The following is an 18,165-nucleotide window of genomic DNA, read 5'->3' on the forward strand; positions in this document are numbered from 1 at the left end:
AACACCCTGACAGATCCAAAAAGCCCAAGTTCAAGCGGTTCTTGCTCCTCCGACGTCCGATCACCCTCTACGCCGTGCGCAGTGCTATCTCCGTTTTCGTCCGCCTCACCAAAGGGAGTCTGCGGTTCAGGGTACCGCAGTGGTTTGAGTTTCATAAGCCACGAAACATGAATGCTGTTGATCCGAAGGAGCTGGAGTTGGTGCAGTCTTGGCACCAGATCCAAAAAGATGTGGTCGAACGACCACAGGTCACCGACAGGTCTAATCACATCTAGAGTCTGGATCTGATTACATTCCCACCGGATCGCGTCCGGCAGAGTGTTGATAGTAGAGCCTGCAGGGGCGATGATGGAGTGTCGATCGCGGCGCGGTAGTACTTGAGGAAGCTGTACGAGTATCAATAGCTCACCGACATAAGCCGTCTCGAGTGACCAGCACTGTCCCAGGAACCTTGCCAGACCAAGTGCTGTGATGCGCACAGTCGGTAACCATAAGGTGCTTGAGTCGGTATCGTTTGAACTCGTCCGAAATACTCTCTAGCATCTGATCGTCGACCTGACAATGGACCAGTCTGAGCGTTGTCAATCTCGACCATAGCGCGTCCTCGCTACTACTGCCCACGATCTTGCTGCTGTCGTTGAGAGATTCGCTGATCTGAAGCTGCGGATAGGACGAAAAGAATAAAGTAAAACATTTTTCAAAGGAGACCGCCTCCAATTCCGGACACAGTGTCGCCAGGAACTCGATGTTGGTCGGCGTTGAATTGACGGTCAGATGCGTGAGATTTGGGGCCCGTTTGAACAGTTTGTGGGTAAAGGTGTATCCTGTGTGGGCCCTTGGTGAAAATTTTGATTAGTTTTATGGTTGTGAGGTATTTGGCCTTGTAGTCTTCATCGAGTTCCGAAGTCTCTTGAAGGGGGTCGGAGGGCAGGAAAGCCTCGGATCGAGACGAGATATCAGACGGGCGAGGTTGTGTGATAGCGTTGACATTTGCAACATCTGCGACCTGTGCATCAGACGCATTTGGAGTTGGCCTGCTTCTCCTCCACGGTATCCGAGACAAGAGATCCTGGAAAACTTTGAACGGAGGGGGGCTTTTGGGGCTGCTGAATGGAAGCTTGATTGCGTTGCTCCATTCTTCGGCCGTGTCCACCAATCGAATAGCATTCAGTTCCAGTAGCTGTAGGAGCGGACAGCCCTGGAGACACCTTAGAAGCGTTCTTGTCATGTAAGTTGACGCCTTCATCCGATCATTGACTCCGGTCAGACAGATAACCGTCAGTTTGTCAAGCCTGCCTCGAGCGATGGGTTCCAGAAGTCCGCATTGAATCGTGTCCAGACGAACTGGGTCCAATAGTTTGAAGGCCAGATTTTGAAGCCGACTGTTACTGCGGACGAATGCGTACAGTGAGCTCGCGTCTTGAACTTGGCTGATCCAGAGTGTAACGGTCGTCAAATTGCAGCAATGAGCCGCAATGTCCCTGAGGCTCTGATCCTTGAGAAAAGGGGCATGCAGATGCTGGACGAAATGCCCGTTTTGACGTTTTGACGAAGTAAAGAGCCGTCCTTTGAGTGGAGGCGGAAGTAATAAGAGGTTTTTCAAAGGAAAGATTTGAACTTCTCGGCCCAGACGGAGGAGACGAGGATGCATTTTTTAACATCATTGTAGGATAGGTGGGATTCGATATTACAAATAATCTCGGGGAGGTCCAGGGGAGCTGGGCGCAGCTGGTAGAAGTACCGCGGTCTAGTACTTGGTGTGTTCTGAGTTTTGAAGGATGATTCCATGCTGATGAAGATGAAGATGAGGATAAAGATGAGGATGAGAATGAGGATGACAATGAAGTTGAGGAGCCCTAAGGTGGTGTGCGCTATTTCAGAGGGTGATGATAGCGGGCGCATCGCCCATCCTGCCATCCTCAAGTAAACATGTTCAGTTACTGTGGCCAAAACCCCAATGGAAAGAAAGTCGATTGTTGGCGTTATCACCAACCTTAAACATTTCAGTTGAACGCTCGAAGCACTGAAGATTTTATTCCACTGATGAGTTATTACTACATAATCCCATATGAATTCGTTAGCCTGTACGTTCGTATCCGCCAGGGAACGCCTGATTTACGAGTGAGATCGATGGCCTAGGTTGCCCTTCCGATGCTGGGGACAATTACATCCTGGGTTTGGCTCCAATACCGTTGATAACCTGGACTGGATCCTCTTGCTCAAGGGCGCGACGCATCCTGGGTTTGGCTCCAATACCGTTGATAACCTGGACTGGATCCTCTTGCTCAAGGGCGCGACGCATCCTGGGTTTGGCTCCAATACCGTTGATGATCATGGTAGACTTCTCAATTTCATCTTTGGTCAGAGAGACAGTATCGTGGGTCCTCGAAATGCCGCCGATATCCGCGATGGCCGAGGCAAGGGCGGGAGTAGGGGTAGACTGGACGACGCCGGAACTGCACGAGAGGAGGACGGCGACAGAGACCACAACGAGGGCCGACAGAGCGCGGAGGGCTGAGTGGATGGAGACTGAAGTCATTTTGAAGGTGTAAAGTTAAGGTAGGCTGGATAGAGTAGAACAGAGTGGCTGAGAATTGTTGGCTGAGTGATTTGATGAATGAGCAGAAAACGAGGGGTTCTTTTGCTTTTTGGAGAGAATGTTTTTATACCAGAAAAGTGATCCGACGATGGACACGAGGAGATAGAACCCCAGCCTAGTTTTGTTCTTTTCATCTAGAGCAAAGAGTAACGATCGCCTCTGCCCGCCTGCCTGTTTGCATAGTCGCAATCCTCTAGGAACACAGAGGATATTTTTCAGGAACAATTCGTTGTACCTGAAAACAACGTGCTCAGAGAGCTTAATTGCTCGTCACCTTCTGTGGGCTCCCATTTTCCTTCCTTCCCCTCCTTCCTTCTCGGATGTTTGTTAGCCCCGCAGCCGCAGGCAACACAATTGTGAGAAATTTGCGGCACAGGGTATGAAATGCTCAGATGCAGCCACACGCCTCCTCCGGGAGGCTGTGCACAGTCTTTCCGCTCAACGCCCTCTTTTCTAGGGATTTGATCTGTCCGCTTCCTTTGGAGCGTTCGGACAACGCGAGGCTGGGTCGCGTCTGATGTTGAGGCTTTACAGCGCGTCGCATGCGCATTTTGCCCTCCAGTTCAAGAAGCCCCTCTCTAGCGTCAATTATTTAATTATAACAAAGCGGCAAGTTGTCAGACCTTGGTCACTTGCATACACGACAAGCCTGCCAACTCGTCACACGACGCCTTGGAGCCGCAATGCCCCTCCCTGATTTATTCCCCTGTGTGAATGTGTGTGTAGGGGGGGGGGGGGGGGGGGCTAGGCCAGCGTACAGCAATAGGTGCTCTTGCCTCATACAAGCATGAAGTAGAATACAAACGCGCCTCTGTTCACCGTGAACACGGACCTTGCGGAGAGTACCTTTGGAAAAACGCAAGAGGTGCTCGTTCTCTATGATTCACTTTATTTACGATTATAGTGTCTCACGTCCCTTCTTTTCTATGATCCGCGCGACCTTGAACACCATCTCCTCGTCGCCATACTGGCTCATCACCTGGAGCCCCACAGGGAAGCCATCATCCCCATAAGTAGCAAACGGTACACTCATGGCCGGCAATCCTGCAAGACTCGCTGGAATAGTCAGGATATCGTCCATATACGCATTGATTGGGTCAATATGGTCTCCGACCACGTCCTCCAGTTTCGGCGCCGCTGTCACCGCGACCGGTGTCAGGAGTGCATGGACCCTTGAGGCGTCGCCTTCTCCGTCAAGTGAGCCTGTAATCATATTCGGGCGCGCAAAGATAGAATCAAAGTCCCTACGAATCATCTGCCGGATCTTTTGTGCACGCAAGAAGAAGTTGTCGAATGACCTGTATCCCATTGAGAAAGGCAAGATTTAGTACACATAGCATTCAATGGCGCTCGGAATCGACATTCAACCCGCAAGAGCGAGAATCGGCTTACCCTGATGTGAGTACATAAGTCCCCAAAAGAATTCGCCGCCTGACCTCCTTGCCAAAGCCCTCACTTCGCGTATGAGAATATAGCGCATTTTTTTCATCCCGCTCTTCACTTTGATGACCTGAATACACAAAGAAATAAAATTTTTGTCAACTGCCTCTGTTCATCGACTCCTGTTCACCACACTGCCAAGACATTTCGTCCGCAAAAGAAACTCACCATATCGGATTCCATCATATCGCTGCAAATTACTTGACGCTTCTGCAGTCGCCAATGTGAAGTACGCTCCTACTGCCAGCTTTGTGTTCGGTAATGAAACAGGAACGACCGTGGCACCTTCATCCTTCAAAGTTTGGATACCTCGTCTCCACAATGCCTTCGTAGCAGGTGAGAGTTCTGTAACGTTGAACTCTTGTGGGATGCCGACTCTGATACCTGACAGTGGTTTGGATCCCTGCTTTGTGTCTCTGATAGGCTTTTTTGCTTTTTCAATCGAGTCGCGTTGCCGCTGTGTCAAGCATGTTGAATCCTTTAAGTCCTCTTTAGAAATGATGTCTACGATTTGGCAATAAAAGGCATCGTGTTAATAACATGCATTGTTTGGCCCATCATTGCGCACCCAATGTACGCGTCAATGTCTTGCCGTACCATATATCGTCTTGGCGTCATCAACAGTCTTGGTAAGAGTGCCGACGGTATCCAGGGAGCTGGCATATGCAACAAGACCCCATCTGGATATCCGGCCGTATGAAGGCTTGAATCCAACAATGCCGCAGTACGATGCGGGCAATCTGACAGATCCTCCAGTATCTGATCCCAATGCCCTGTTCACAACGCGATAGCGATCAGGTTAATGTCCATCCTTGAATCTGGCATTTGGGCTTCCATAACCCAGCTTACTTACGCAAAACACATGTTGCTGGCTACAGCGGCAGCACTTCCTCCTGAACTTCCTCCAGGGGAGCGGCCCTCTACCTCGTCTAGGGTTTCGATCGCACGACCCATGATGCCGTGCGGGTTCCTAGTTGGACCCGCATTACTGAAGACGTTGTGCGATCTATCCCGATCCCGATTTTTGATGAACGCTTTCAAAATTAGTTGTCTTCTGGTTGAGCAAAATTTCGTCGCAGTACATGATTCCCACTCGAATATCTGTGCCTTCATACCCCATTCCGAACTCGTCCATGTTGGCTTTCCCGCCAGTGATTGCACCCGCTTCCTGAAGCAGTTCAATAGCGGTAGCGGTATAGGGTGCTTGGAAATCTAGGCTCAAGGCGAAATTTTGTGTATTAGATCGACCTGGAGTTGCTGACTTGGCGATCCCGTCTTTGAGCGCAAACGATTCTGTAGATACGTACTTTCCAGCATAGCTGACGCACACGTCGTTCGCAACTCCTTTGTACAAAGATTCATTTTGTATCCCATGATAGTCCCATCCAGAGCACTTTTGGCCTGACCTAGTGTACAAGAAGAGTTGGTTTGTGAGTCGTCTATAATCGCTTCAGCAACTCATCCTTTCGACAAGCAATTAAACGTTGCATACCAATTTCCCATCGATGTGCAGCTTCCTTGGCCTGGTCCCGAACGGTCTCCGGATCCGCGACGTCCACAAACGCGTTCAAGTACTTGTTGTACTTTGAAATGTTCTCCAAGGCTGCTGTGGCGGCAGATATCGGCGTGTATGACTAATACAGAGTTTCCCAGAAGCAGCTGAGCGTGTTACTACCAATATTCGCTTAAGTAACGGTTCTATGATACGTCCTGTATTCATTCATGTAGTAAGGTGTTCCTTTGGCATGCTGATCGGCTAAAGTCATGGCGACCGTTCCTAGTTGTACCTCATTGAAAATAGGTCGAGCCATGCCCTTTTCTGCTCCTGTCCCTGTGGAAAAGCGCCTCAGAGGCTGCGTGCCGATAGTGCGCCGCAACAAGGAGGTTGAGAGCATCGGAATGAGTTGTCGAAGTAGTCGAATGAAGGCATGGGGCCACCTTTCGCGCTTGATCCCGAAGTGAGCCCTTACACCTACACAGTCACACCCTCGCATTTGAACATTTGAAAAGTCGTCTTTTTTGAATGCTTTTATTACGATGAGAATGTATCTTTTTGCTATGCGTATCCTGCATTATACGGTCGGAACCTTGGTGCCGGACTTGAGTAGGTCCAAGAAACTGGCCTTGGTCAGATTAGCAACTATCAGAAAGAAGAAACGTTTCACAGTTAGCGAATTTGTATACATGTATGCAACAATGTCAATCGATAAATAATTTTCCCGTACCCTTATCCTTGGCATTAGTTGTGATGGGGCGCGCCTTTTCCGTCAAGTCCTCGGTCGCCTTTTGCTGTGCCTTGATCGCATTGAACAGTTGAACCACTAGAGCAGATCATAAACCAGAATGTCAGATGACGGCTGCAACCATACGATCTCTAACCAATTAATACTCAAACAGAAATGCAGTTGGGCACTTACCACCACGGGTCGCAACCTTGCGCAACTTCTTCTCGTACTCCATCCCTGTATACTCCGGCTTAACGCGGTCCCTGTTAGCGAGGCGCCTCTTCTCATTGGTGATAGCTTTCCTGGCCTTGGACTCCATCTTTTCCTCCTCCAACTTGCGCTCCACACCACGCGACCTGGCAAGAATTGGTGTACTGGCATCCGCCTTGCGCAAAGCCGAGCCCAAAATCTTGGACATGGCCTCCGCCATGTTCTCTTCCGTGTGCTTCTTGGATGTTTCTAGAGAGGAAACAGAATTATCAGATAGATCGAGTGAGCCTGCTTGTCACTATAGATACAGAACGCCCTTACTCAGATCAAGAGTCGAAATCTCTTACTCTTTCCAGTACGGGTGCTTGGCAGTCCCTCAAGGTCATCATCATCCTCATCCTCGTCAGACTCCCTTTCATCCTCGCTGTCGTTGTCACTATCGCTGTCATCGCCACTGTTCGCCTCTTCTCTCTCCACAGGTGCTCTCCTCTTCTTGCCCATGCCTCCCGTAATGTCGCCTTTGCTGGCCATGACAGCTTGCTTTAACACAGCCTTCGGTTTTCCATGCGCTCTTGATCCGTCTCTTGCTGAACCTGCTTTTGATGATGTAAACGTTTTGTTGGCACTGGTGTTGGCCTTCAGGATAGCTGCGCCCGACATAGATGCTTTCGGTTTCGATGATGATAATGCCGTCGCTTTGCTATCCGTAGACTTTGGTCGAAGGGGCTTCTTGAGAATCGATTTGGGTTCTGAAGTAGAAGCAGTTGCAGCCAGTCTAGATTTTGAGGCAGCGGCCTTATGGTCGTCCATGGGTGCCTGCTTCCGGACCTTTCGTGCAGGTAAAGCGGCTGTCGAGGGGCGTTTCATGATACGTATGGATTTGGTATGCGGAAAAAAATTGAGCGACGAGAGTGAAGGGGTCGTGAATGAACTTGATGCCAGCCAGGTCCCTTTCAAACAAATACATATTAAAAAAAAAAAAAAATTGCTTGTTTTGACATCGATGTGGCTTCCCCACTGCGGCAGTCACCCGCCCTCCTCTTTCAGAACATTTATTCAACATACACCACGAAAATGCAGGTTGTTGATTTCGAAATAAAATTTATTTCAATTGAACAGAGTCCATAATGTATTGCTATAGAAAATGCAAAATATAAAAGAGTAAAACCCTGCGATACTCCACATTCCATACAAAAAGTCATCAAAACCCACATCCTTTCCATCAACACCAACACTTTCTGTAACATTTTCTACTCAATCCCATCTACACATTCAAAAAGCGCAAAACTTATCTGATATCCTCACAAGCAAACACAACTATTCCCTCCAACGCCATGCAATCAGCCTCGGTTGCGAACAATGATTATTCTTCTTCGGTCACGAATGCCCTCGGCCAAGATTCCTCCTCCCTCCATGGCACCTCTCAGGACCTCGATACAGATGAACTTCACACGGCCACTCCAACTTCTCGATCGAAGCGAAAAGTTTCATTTCAAGTACCGTTTAATCCGCCGAAACTAAGAAGACTTGACACTGCCTTGGACCTACTAGCTGAGATGAACGATCCCATTCTGAAAAGTGTGGAAAGTTGCAAAAGTTGAGGAATCGAAAAAGGTTATTTATTAGGTGCACGATCAGGCTACATTAGGTGGAGTTCAAAAAATGAGTTCGCGTTTAGTCGACGAGCTTACTGCTAAAAGACTGAAACTTCGTTGCGAGGTGCTTCGTAAAGTAGTGGTTGGCGAAATTCACATTAACGCTATTGCATCCTGCGACGAGATGAAGGAAAGTTGCGAGATTTCTACCGCCATACGCTCTTTGAACAAATTGATAGAAGGTTTAGACAGAGACGAGAAGCACCTCCAAAAAAATACACAGGATGTTCATGAAGGAGAGATTTAGTCTAAATGACAGATCATTTCTATGGTTCATTTTTAATTTTTGGTTTCACAAGAAAGTCTAATAAAAATTTAAGCTCAAAAGATTCATTCCTTACGCATTGGAAAATAACGCGTCCCGGCACACTGTGGTACTGTGACAAACTTCATTTATCCTTGATCCATGCAAAACCTCATCTTCTTCCGGAGCTCCGCTTCTACATCTTCGTCACAATACGCTCTTTTCTTATTACTACCATCGACTTCGTTGCTTGAGTCGCCAGAGTCACCATCATCTTTTGAATCAGATGAATCATCGTCACTGTCAGATTCCCATCCGGCGACAATATCAGGGTCCAAAAAATCACTGTAAGATCCATGCTCAACACGTCTCCTCTTCTCCTTATTTCGCTTCGAGACAATAACAGCACCAACTTCTGGATCCGTGCTATCGCATTCAATGCTATCGCTTCCAAGACTATCGCTGTCGTAATACCTTTTCTTGTCTTCGCGAAAAGTAAACCGATCGTTCTCTTGTTGGTCCAACAGGTTATTGTCATTGATACTTTGTCTTCCTCCTGAACTGCATCCGTTAGCCTCTTCAAACTCTGGCGTCTTCTTCTCATCAATGGGCAAAAACAAACCACTTTCATCATGTTGCTCAATCTTGTCCTCCTTTTCTTCCCACCATGTGTCTTCATTGACCGACTGTTCTCCGCCACTCTCTAGATCAACAGTTGAACATCTCTGAAATAAAGACCTATTGCCGGAAGTTGGAATCGCCTGTCCACTTCCATAAAGCAGATCTAGGACTGAGTTGGTGTAATCCTCCCATCCTTGCAGCCGCAACTCGTGCTGCCGCATATTAGAAACCTCACCTCCTTCTGCTTCGGAATCGAGCTCTTCTTGCTTGTCCATCTCTTCATCTTCTTTTGTTCTTGATGCCTCAGAATCCTTTGTCAAACGAGTTATGACTGCATGTTTTACAGCCAATAGCCCCTTTGCCGACCAATTCTTGATGAACAGATCCTTACTGGTGCGAACCCTGCTCAATGCTACATAGGCTTGTCCACTAGCAAACACATCACGTAGATTGACGGCGACTTCGTTTAACGTCAGCGATTGACATTTGTGAATAGTTAATGCCCAAGCAAGAACCAAAGGAAACTGGCGTCGCTCTTGACCATTAAATTTCGTTCGTCGGCACTCTTGTTGAATATTGTAAATTCTTCCAGTGTTATCTTCTCTCACTTGAACGACATGTTGATCATAAAATCGAACCACAATACCGGTAGTTCCATTAACGACACCACCAGCAACGTCGACGTTGGACGTGCACATGACTCTTGCGCCAACCTCTAGCCATAACACGGAGGCGAGTCCAGTCTCTGATTCGATAGCTCTCCTCCTATCTTCGTTCCTCGTTATCCTGGCGTTATCATACGCGATAGAGTACCAATCTTCACCAGGAAGATTTTGCAATTTGTTCAAATTAAATCTATCCACATCCCTTTTGAACGGATAGAGATGAAGAGCATCTTCAGGAATATCACTGGATTGATTACAAATATCCAAAAACATGGATACCGTGGTACTAGTGATCATCCCACATCTGATATCATCGAGCAATGACTTGAACTCTGCATCACCAGACTGTCGGCAGGGCTGAATCAGATCTACTCGTTCAAACCAACGATAAATCTCAGAGTTCCAAATCCAATCCGTTCTATCAAATGATTTGTTGACAGGCCCAAGCTGACCAAAGTCACCAAAGAGAATGACTGGAATTCCCCCAAAAGGGACACCTATTTCCGTGTTTACTGCTTCCTGTAATGCCTTTGATAAAAGACTCAAGATATCACCAGATATCATGGACGCTTCATCAATCAGAAAAATGGGAGATAATCCTTGATCAGCAATGTCCATCAGTTGCTCTCTTATTGCATACGAGTTGCCTTCTGATTGTCTTCCTGACATGGTAAGCTTAAACCAACGATACAATGTTTGACCTTTGATGTTCACGGCCGCAACGCCAGATGGGGCTAGACGGATAGGCTCAAAACCTTCGTTTTTAGCGATCCTGCAAGTCTCTTCCAGAACTGTTGACTTGCCAGTGCCAGCTGCTCCAGTCACCAAGATTAAACATTCTTGCTTCGATTGAATACGTTGTGTCACCATCTCAAGAACATTCTTCTGGTCTTCCGTCCATTCGATCTCTCTTGGCACGTTGATGAAATGATCATCCACCACATTTTCATAGACATTGCCATAGTCTAAAACCGCCGCCAATCCATAGGCCAACTCTTGTATCCTTTGGCGTCCTAAAACTTCCACAGCTAACGACTGATATGTTTCATGATCTGTTCCAGTGCCAATCCAGCTTTCAACATCCGTCCTCCAAGGGTGATCCAGCATTAACAAATGCATAAACGCGTCTTCCGATCTGGTAACCTTAATTTCTCTTGTTCTTATCAAGGATTCTTTTCCAACGCCTCGGCGACAGACATCTTTTCCTCGGCCATCGACGTAATTTGGCCCACTTTTCCTTTTAGCAAATCGGAAAAACTTGAAATACTCGTGATACTTCATGTTATCAAAATCTGGCGTTCCTTCTTCGGTTTTAGGCCGCTTCAAATACTGAGTCCATTTATCGTCAAGGAAAATATCTGTATCATCCTCCAAAATCTTAAGATCCTTTGCTCTCTTCAGTATTCGCCTTCGATTGTTCGGTAACTCTGTTGGCAAAAATTCATCAACACGGGAGCAGCCGTGCATCTTCCAGCCACAAATGTCCATTACAGCCTCTACTACGCCCACACTTCGGTAATGAAAATGGGAAATGTACTCACTAGAAGAGCGATCGTCTTCAGCTGATGTAGCCGACCCTCCAATTTTGTCTTTTTCAGTAACAATCGTCACCTTCTTTGGGCCACCTTGCATAGTGACATATTTACACATATAGTATTTAGCCCTTTCTCCTAGATTGTACTGCAGGTCCATATTCACTCGAGCAAAATGAAGGAGGTCCATATTGTATCCAATTACGCGTTCATCTCCTTCACCGCGCGGCAAAACGTATCGGTCGTCTTCGTCTACATGGGCAGGCAGATCAGTCGGAGTTTTTGGGTACTTGAATCGACAACTTACTCTACCCGCAGGCATGCAATACCATGTACAGTTGTGTATCTGATGCTTCAAAACAAGTTCTCGGTCTTCAGGTGTCTCTGGGACAGAACACGAAATAATGTTATCGCTAATCATTTGCTCGATGCTGTTCTTTGTCCACAAACAAAAATGGGTATGGGGAGTGCCGCGATCTTGAAGTTCGAAAACCCAGCACCATGCTCGAATTCCTCCTATTTTTCTCATACACCAGCCTTCTCGGCCCTTTCGAGTGCTTGTGACAAAATTCCAGAACCGAAGCCACTGCCTTTTCCAATGCATTGTAAACAGAACAGGATCATCATGAGTACTGGCTTCTCTACCTCCAAAATGACGGGCAACAGCAACTTGACCGGCGCTTCTGTCATCACACGTGAAGGTTCCAAACAACTCGGGGTTACCAAACTCTTCAAAAAGCGCTGAGAACTTTTGAAACAGAGCCTGCTTGTACTTTATGCCTGTCCGGATAAACGGCGGAATAGCAACCGTATGAGATTCACGGTATTTTGTCCCTGTTACAAGGTTACCCAGTAGTTAATAAATGTCTCCATACAACGATCTCTATCTTCCAAAGCAGACATACCTCCACTGTGGTACGATTGATTCAATACATCGTCGGCCCTTGTCTTTCTGCCACCCGTTGTAAGTCGAGCTACGCGCCTCTGATAGGCAAATATTGCAGATTTCTGAATCCAGTCAAACATCATTAATATGAACTTGATGTTTCGACCCCAGCGTCTATCCACGCTCAGTAGACGGAACTTTGCATAGTTCTTGATGGTGAATTTGGAGTACTTGGAGTTTTCTTGAATTTGAGCATCTGTTTCGTCCGCCATAATAGTCATCAAGACTTTACGTTCTCACAATTCAAGCGCCAGTGATAAGTACCTTCATTATCACTAGAGTCTGAATCTACATCAGACTCTACATACTCGGCTTCTGGATTTTCGATCTGGTCTTGATCATCACTTGGCTCGTCAACGCTACGAGCATCGGACGTTGATCCATCACTATTGTCCTCAGATAACAATGAAAGATCTTGAACACTTGCCTGGTCATTTCGATAATTAATATCTTTTACTTCGAACACTTCAATTTCGCCATTGCATCCTCGTTTTACACCACTGTAGTCCAACGAAAAGAACCCTTGGCCGCTTGGGTACAACGTCGGGAATAAATAGCCCAAAAGACGGGGGTTTGAGTATTTAACGACCTCTTGATCTCGTCCCAACAAACCAAAAGTCAAGTTGGCTAAGTTGTTTGCCTCGTCGGCTGTCGTGGGGCCACCAGTGCCTACGGGTCCCATATGAAAAGCCTCAAGTCGTGACATATTGGCAGATTCGTCAGCCGCTTCAGCATTGTATTCAAGAAGCGTTTCGGTAGCATCCGTTAGATCGCTAGGCTCATCGACATTCAATTCTTTTATCAGCGGATGGTTTAACTTCATCCAAAGCCAGGCAGCGCGGATCCTAATTTTATCTTGAATTGATAAATTTGCGTCCATGTCCGAAAGCCTGATCAATCCTCGAGTTCCTGCATGAGCTCCAAGGTACTGCTTACTCTTGCACAAACCAATCCTCCCAGACACAAAATGATAGCCAGCACGGAATGAAGGGGTAAGTTTGCTACGTGAATTGGTCAATTCACAGAATACCAAAATTGGACTCAGATATCCCTCACCGATTGGATTAAGGTCTCGAATTTCATCAGGTTGTTCACCTGGATACATCCAATTCTCGTTGACAAACTTCATCTAATACCCACATTTTCCCAACACATCAGTACAACCGTATCTGAGGAAATAAATCATCATATGTCTGTCTCCAACTTACGTAACTAAAGACACCGTCCAAGTCTTTTCTTCTCCCTGATTTATGTCTAGCACAAACAACGATTGAGCCTGAATGTTTGCCACCAGGTTTTACATCAAGTTCACGAATCCGCATTCCATCATTGTCACAGTAATTCAGCAATGGCCAAGTCATCGATTGCGCAAACTCGGGAGTAGCTCCTTCCGCCAGTGCTTCAGCTCTTGCTTGAAAGAATTTCTCTTCGATTATGTTTTGGTCATCTTTACGGAGCGCAAAGTACTCTTCCTTGTAGAGCAGTCTACAGCAAACAGCACATCGCTTCACGGGGACTTCCTTGTCTTGTTTGGCCTCATTAGTAAAGGTAACTCTCCGAAAGCTAGTCGGCACGCATCTAATAGTGATTGGCACTTGTGGATCTATGTCAATATTTGAACGGCCCTCTTCTTCGTTTGATTCTGACGGCATTGGAACCAAACGATAGACATCAGTCGATAGGAAATATGATGATCGAGATAAAAAATACTCGGTCATATTTATCGAAAAATGTTACTTTGTCACAAGGAACAGGCTAAAACCTTGAAGCTCAAATTGCCGCAATCGAACACGCATTGAGCCACACTTTTATGCTTGGCTCCAGATACCATATATAAAGCCTTCAAAGGATCTATTCCTCAATTAACCAATTAACGAGCTATGTCACGCAAGTAAGAGAGTCGAAAAGAGTCGAAAAATAATGTACCAAGAAAGAGATCTAACCCTGAAATAAATCATTCTTTTCTATCAAGGTCCAAGGCTGTCAGAGAACTTTTCTTAGCATTTCAGAAAATCGAATCATCCACAAAGTATGTCTTTTTCGAGATACAAGATGACCTAATTGGAGCAGAAACGACCAATATTCCAAGGGAGCCGAGGAAAGTGACCTTGAAGAATAGAAATGGAACAAGGGTAACAATTCAGGAAGACCTTGATTTGCAGCAATTCCATTTGTTCTGGCTCGTTCCACAACTGAAAGATTCAAAACAAGTGTTGTTCCCGTTCACGAAGGTCGATTGGGAAGATTTATGGGAGGATTTAATTGCGAAAACAAGAGAAGCTTCCAAATTCATCCCACTCGCGACATTGAGAATGTTGACACCCAGCGCAGAGGGGGGAAAAGATAGACTTATCCAACAGATTCTCCAAGACATTGTTCCTACACAGCGACCCTCCATCCTCTGAGAGCCGTAACTGCCAGTTGCTGTCACGTTGTCAGATGCACGTAACGTTACTCAAAGGATGCGGCTTATTTCGTTAACGTCATTTAAGCTCGCCATTCTTGTTTTTCTCATTCTGCAGCACTCCTGTCTTTCTCATTCCGCAACACTTTTGTCTTTCTCATTCCGCAACACTTTTGTCTTTCTCATTCCGCAACACTTTTGTCTTTCTCATTCCGCAACACTTCTGTTTTTCTCATTCCGCAACACTTTTCATTTCCAACATGTGTGTTGATTTACTTTATATATGTTGCATCTGCGATAAAAAAGATGAAGTCAAAATTTCCTGCGGTCTGAAGATATTCTGTGTCGAGACAACAACGAGAGGGAATACCATTGCCTGCATAGGCTGCTTGAGTACCAGATTAACGACGAAGGATGTTCTGCCGCCCTACCGGTATATGTTTCAAGACACTCTACCTGAACCTGGTTCCTAGAGGACAGAAGAAGCTTCTTACATTTCAGCAAATGAATAAAGACAAACATTTCATGTATACAATCTACCCGAATTACAAAATCTGTCAACTTTTCCCATCGATGTTTGGTTTCTGTGAAGCCAAAGAAGCCATTGCCATAGCAGGGGGGTCCAAGTGTGCTTTAGCTTTAGCTGTAGAAACATCAATCCTGTGTGCTACACAATAAATCCAAGTCGGGCTGTTTCGTTGCTGGAGGAAAGCATTAAAGACCAATCATGCAAATTCCTCATTACACAGAACTGAACCCATGAAAAAATCCCGATGAGATTCTGTATATACTGTTAATGTTGTCGGTTCCCTCATTTTTTTTCCCAAGCTGTCAAGTTCTGGGCAGGCAGATAGATAGGAACGAGAGTAGCGTGCAAATAAATGAGCAAGAGCAGGTTCAAGACAAGGAGGTTTTGTATTGCAGACTGAGGAACTATGGCTATGATCTATGGGGCTATTTCTACGTTCTACGGAGACTGGGACTTGAATCAAGGCTAGAAGCACGCGTGTACTAAACGATTGGTAAATAGATACCGTGCAGGAGGAATGCGGTACAAGGTTTATATCATAGGCATGCGTGCGTAGCCGGACGCATCCTATAGGGTTACTTGATTAGACAGGAGAGCACTCATGACTTTCATGCGGACGCCGGAATGTAAGGAGCAACACTATTCGCTATTGCGTCCTTCTAGAAACCGTAGACGGAGTCGTGCTTGATAGTCGAGAGGCTACTGGATGGCGACTGTAGTCGCCTATGGTTCAGGGCTCGAGGACGCGACGCGATTCAGGAACGATTGGCAGTGCAGGGTTAGCACAAGCCACTAGGATCAAATGAAGTGAGCGCAGGTCTGTCCCGAACCTTAATTCGTGACACAAGCATAGCAGTGGGCTCAAATTGTACTTTAGCTGTAGAAACATCAATCCTGTGTGCTGTTTCGTTGCTGGAGGAAAGCATTAAAGACCAATCATGCAAATTCCTCACTACACAGAACTGAACCCATCAAAAAATACCGATGAGATTCTGTATATACTGTCAATCTTGTCGGTTCCCTCATTTTTTTTCCCAAGCATAGCAGTGGGCTCAATCGTTGACTTGAGTAGAAAAATGTAAAGTGAGCCAATGAAAGAAGTACCTCATTCCCTCATTGCACAATCTAAGGTTGCGCCCGAATTTGTTTGCAGGTTATTGAGAAGGCGAAAGAAACTATGGACATTTAGGGAATGTACAAGAACCAACCGATTACCCAGGTTGGATTGTGAAACAACTACAGCACATACAAAAAATAGTGTCAAAGAGAGAAAAAGAAAGAACTGAGAAAAGCGCACTGAACATTAAAACAGAAAATCATACTCTCTGTACCTCACAATGAGCGCCATCCCAAGTGCCGTCCCAAGCATTAGTTATAAATACTCCTCTTTTTTTTGTATTTTTTTTATTTTTTTTGTTCACATCTCACAATCGATCTGAAGCACCAACCGTAAGTAACAAAAAGTCTCCTATCTACATTTTTTTATCTCTCGTGAACTACAGCACTGAATCAACTCAATTATATTTCCTTACCTTTTTTTATATTTATTTAGTTTCTTGAAATGCTGCTAAAGAAATTTACTCTCCTGGCTGCTTTTGTGGTTACAGTTTGCAGTGGTGCTGTTCTTCCTAATGTTACAGCATTAGAAAAACGTCCAGACGATGTTTCAGTCCAAGCTGTTGATTTCTCTATCTGCGGTGCTGCAATTGGAAAAGCTGCAGTTGAATTACTCAAGTTTTCCTGGAACACTGGACAAGCTCATCTAAAGGGAAACGCAGAAGCTTGCATCAACATGCTTCGGGGATCAAGCCAATGTTCATCTGTGAAAAAAAGAAGTGGAAAAGCGAGTGCTGGAGATGATGTTGTATCAAGATGCTTCTGCGCATATTCAGTTGGTACCGCCATAAACGTTGAAAACTTTCTTGGAGAAGGGAGTCAAGCCACTCAAGCAATGCTCAATACAATTACTGGTGGATATTTTACAGGCGCCAACAATTTGGAATTCGACTGTGGTGATAAGCGTATGTTTACAAGTATTGTTGTGAGTTGTGCAAGTGACTCAGTGCAGGATCGCGTCGATCAGTGTAAGGGAGGCACTTATTCACCAAACAGTCAACTTGTCGAAAAAGCTAGAACGACAGTGCATTTGACAAAACCAGATACACCAGCACCATGCGAGATTCGTCCTCCGTACTGTAATCGCACTCCTTCAAATAATAACACAATAGCTAATTAAGAGGAGATGAAAATCCTAAGTAGGGGGTTTTTTTTTTTTTTTTTTTTTTTTTAAAAAACAAATAAATAAACTATAAGAGCCAAAGTGGTTCACTATCTAGTACGAAATGAACAAGGGGCTGGAGTGTCACAAAGTGGCAAGGCAGGGATTGGAAGTAAGGGAAGGAAATGGCAATGATAATATTTTATTGCAAGATAGTGTACTATGGCTAAAAGGACGAGGTAAGTATTTATGCCAATGCATTTTCTAGGTACGGGCTGGGACAGGTGGACAAAGGAACAGGAGGACATTGAAATTAGAGTAAGTAGAAAGCTTATAGTGAATAAAGCTTCTCTTCGTGGCAAGGTGATGAGTGCAGGGGCCTTGGTGAGAGCGACGGAGTTGAATGAGGGAGGAAGGGGCGCTGATCGAGGGAGGGGGCTGAGTCGAAGGAACCGGGAAGGGTTCCTGTTCGTTGGTGGTGTTCAGGGTGTTGCTAGGCGAGGATGGAGTGTGCCTAGGGGAAGTGATGAGTGTTGGACGCGACGAGGGTGAGTGTTTTGAACGCGACACTGGCATTGTTTTCGTGTGACGCGCATTTGTCGCCAAATGCACTCAGGCCCAATTGCTCTCTCGCACACTCCTGTTCCTTCACACTCATCGTTCGTGACATGGAGTGGGAGTGGGTGGGATACCCATTGTCTCTTCCTGTCGAACAATGGCTTTAGTCGTTAGTGCCCCAGGTCTATGAACTAGGCGGAAAAGGCCACGAGGCAGCTCAACTGGAGTTCTTCAAGAAGAACTACACTATAATAACCAAAGCCAACAGGGTGGATATGTTTGACAAAAAGCACTGGGTTTATAGAGAGTAAGACAGTTC

At 45.9% G+C, this 18,165-nt stretch overlaps 7 protein-coding genes across 7 annotated transcripts; 1 reads left to right on the forward strand and 6 right to left on the reverse strand.

Moving 5' to 3' along the window:
* Positions 1–405: 405 nt before the first annotated feature.
* On the reverse strand, positions 406–2,539 carry BC939DRAFT_506425 (uncharacterized protein; the record flags this gene model as incomplete). Its single annotated transcript, XM_051560783.1, has 3 exons — positions 406–660; positions 743–1,388; positions 2,169–2,539. The coding sequence occupies 3 exons, from the start codon at positions 2,537–2,539 to the stop codon at positions 406–408; spliced, it is 1,272 nt and encodes a 423-aa protein (XP_051408559.1).
* Positions 2,540–3,417: 878 nt separating this feature from the next.
* Positions 3,418–6,059, reverse strand: BC939DRAFT_462518 (amidase signature domain-containing protein). The gene is made up of 9 exons (XM_051557138.1): positions 5,827–6,059; positions 5,532–5,673; positions 5,347–5,445; positions 5,155–5,251; positions 4,893–5,045; positions 4,637–4,812; positions 4,208–4,543; positions 3,992–4,109; positions 3,418–3,897 (listed from the first exon to the last, which is right to left on the reverse strand). Exons 1-9 carry the CDS (start codon positions 6,031–6,033, stop codon positions 3,498–3,500), a joined length of 1,728 nt encoding a protein of 575 aa, XP_051408560.1. The 5' UTR covers positions 6,034–6,059; the 3' UTR covers positions 3,418–3,497.
* Position 6,060: 1 nt separating this feature from the next.
* BC939DRAFT_462521 (Rrp15p-domain-containing protein) lies at positions 6,061–7,433 on the reverse strand. Its single transcript, XM_051557139.1, has 4 exons — positions 6,822–7,433; positions 6,457–6,723; positions 6,265–6,360; positions 6,061–6,179 (listed from the first exon to the last, which is right to left on the reverse strand). Exons 1-4 carry the CDS (start codon positions 7,339–7,341, stop codon positions 6,112–6,114), a joined length of 951 nt encoding a protein of 316 aa, XP_051408561.1. The 5' UTR covers positions 7,342–7,433; the 3' UTR covers positions 6,061–6,111.
* A 3,909-nt stretch (positions 7,434–11,342) lies between these two features.
* On the reverse strand, positions 11,343–11,720 carry BC939DRAFT_401290 (uncharacterized protein; the record flags this gene model as incomplete). Its single annotated transcript, XM_051552597.1, has 1 exon — positions 11,343–11,720. A coding segment is annotated over one exon (378 nt), but the record flags the coding sequence as incomplete, so codon positions are not given.
* Positions 11,721–12,401: 681 nt separating this feature from the next.
* Positions 12,402–13,017, reverse strand: BC939DRAFT_462526 (uncharacterized protein; the record flags this gene model as incomplete). The annotated part of the gene is made up of 1 exon (XM_051557140.1): positions 12,402–13,017. A coding segment is annotated over one exon (616 nt), but the record flags the coding sequence as incomplete, so codon positions are not given.
* A 784-nt stretch (positions 13,018–13,801) lies between these two features.
* Positions 13,802–14,788, reverse strand: BC939DRAFT_462530 (uncharacterized protein). The gene is made up of 2 exons (XM_051557141.1): positions 14,740–14,788; positions 13,802–14,583 (listed from the first exon to the last, which is right to left on the reverse strand). The coding sequence occupies exon 2, from the start codon at positions 14,509–14,511 to the stop codon at positions 14,278–14,280; it is 234 nt and encodes a 77-aa protein (XP_051408564.1). The 5' UTR covers positions 14,512–14,583; positions 14,740–14,788; the 3' UTR covers positions 13,802–14,277.
* A 1,630-nt stretch (positions 14,789–16,418) lies between these two features.
* Positions 16,419–17,333, forward strand: BC939DRAFT_462539 (uncharacterized protein). Its single transcript, XM_051557142.1, has 2 exons — positions 16,419–16,519; positions 16,623–17,333. Exon 2 carries the CDS (start codon positions 16,632–16,634, stop codon positions 17,304–17,306), a length of 675 nt encoding a protein of 224 aa, XP_051408565.1. The 5' UTR covers positions 16,419–16,519; positions 16,623–16,631; the 3' UTR covers positions 17,307–17,333.
* Positions 17,334–18,165: the final 832 nt, after the last annotated feature.

The sequence above is a fragment of the Gamsiella multidivaricata genome (genome assembly GCF_025024155.1).
Source record: "Gamsiella multidivaricata strain RSA 2152 chromosome Unknown BC939scaffold_72, whole genome shotgun sequence".
Lineage (NCBI taxonomy): Eukaryota > Fungi > Mortierellomycota > Mortierellomycetes > Mortierellales > Mortierellaceae > Gamsiella > Gamsiella multidivaricata.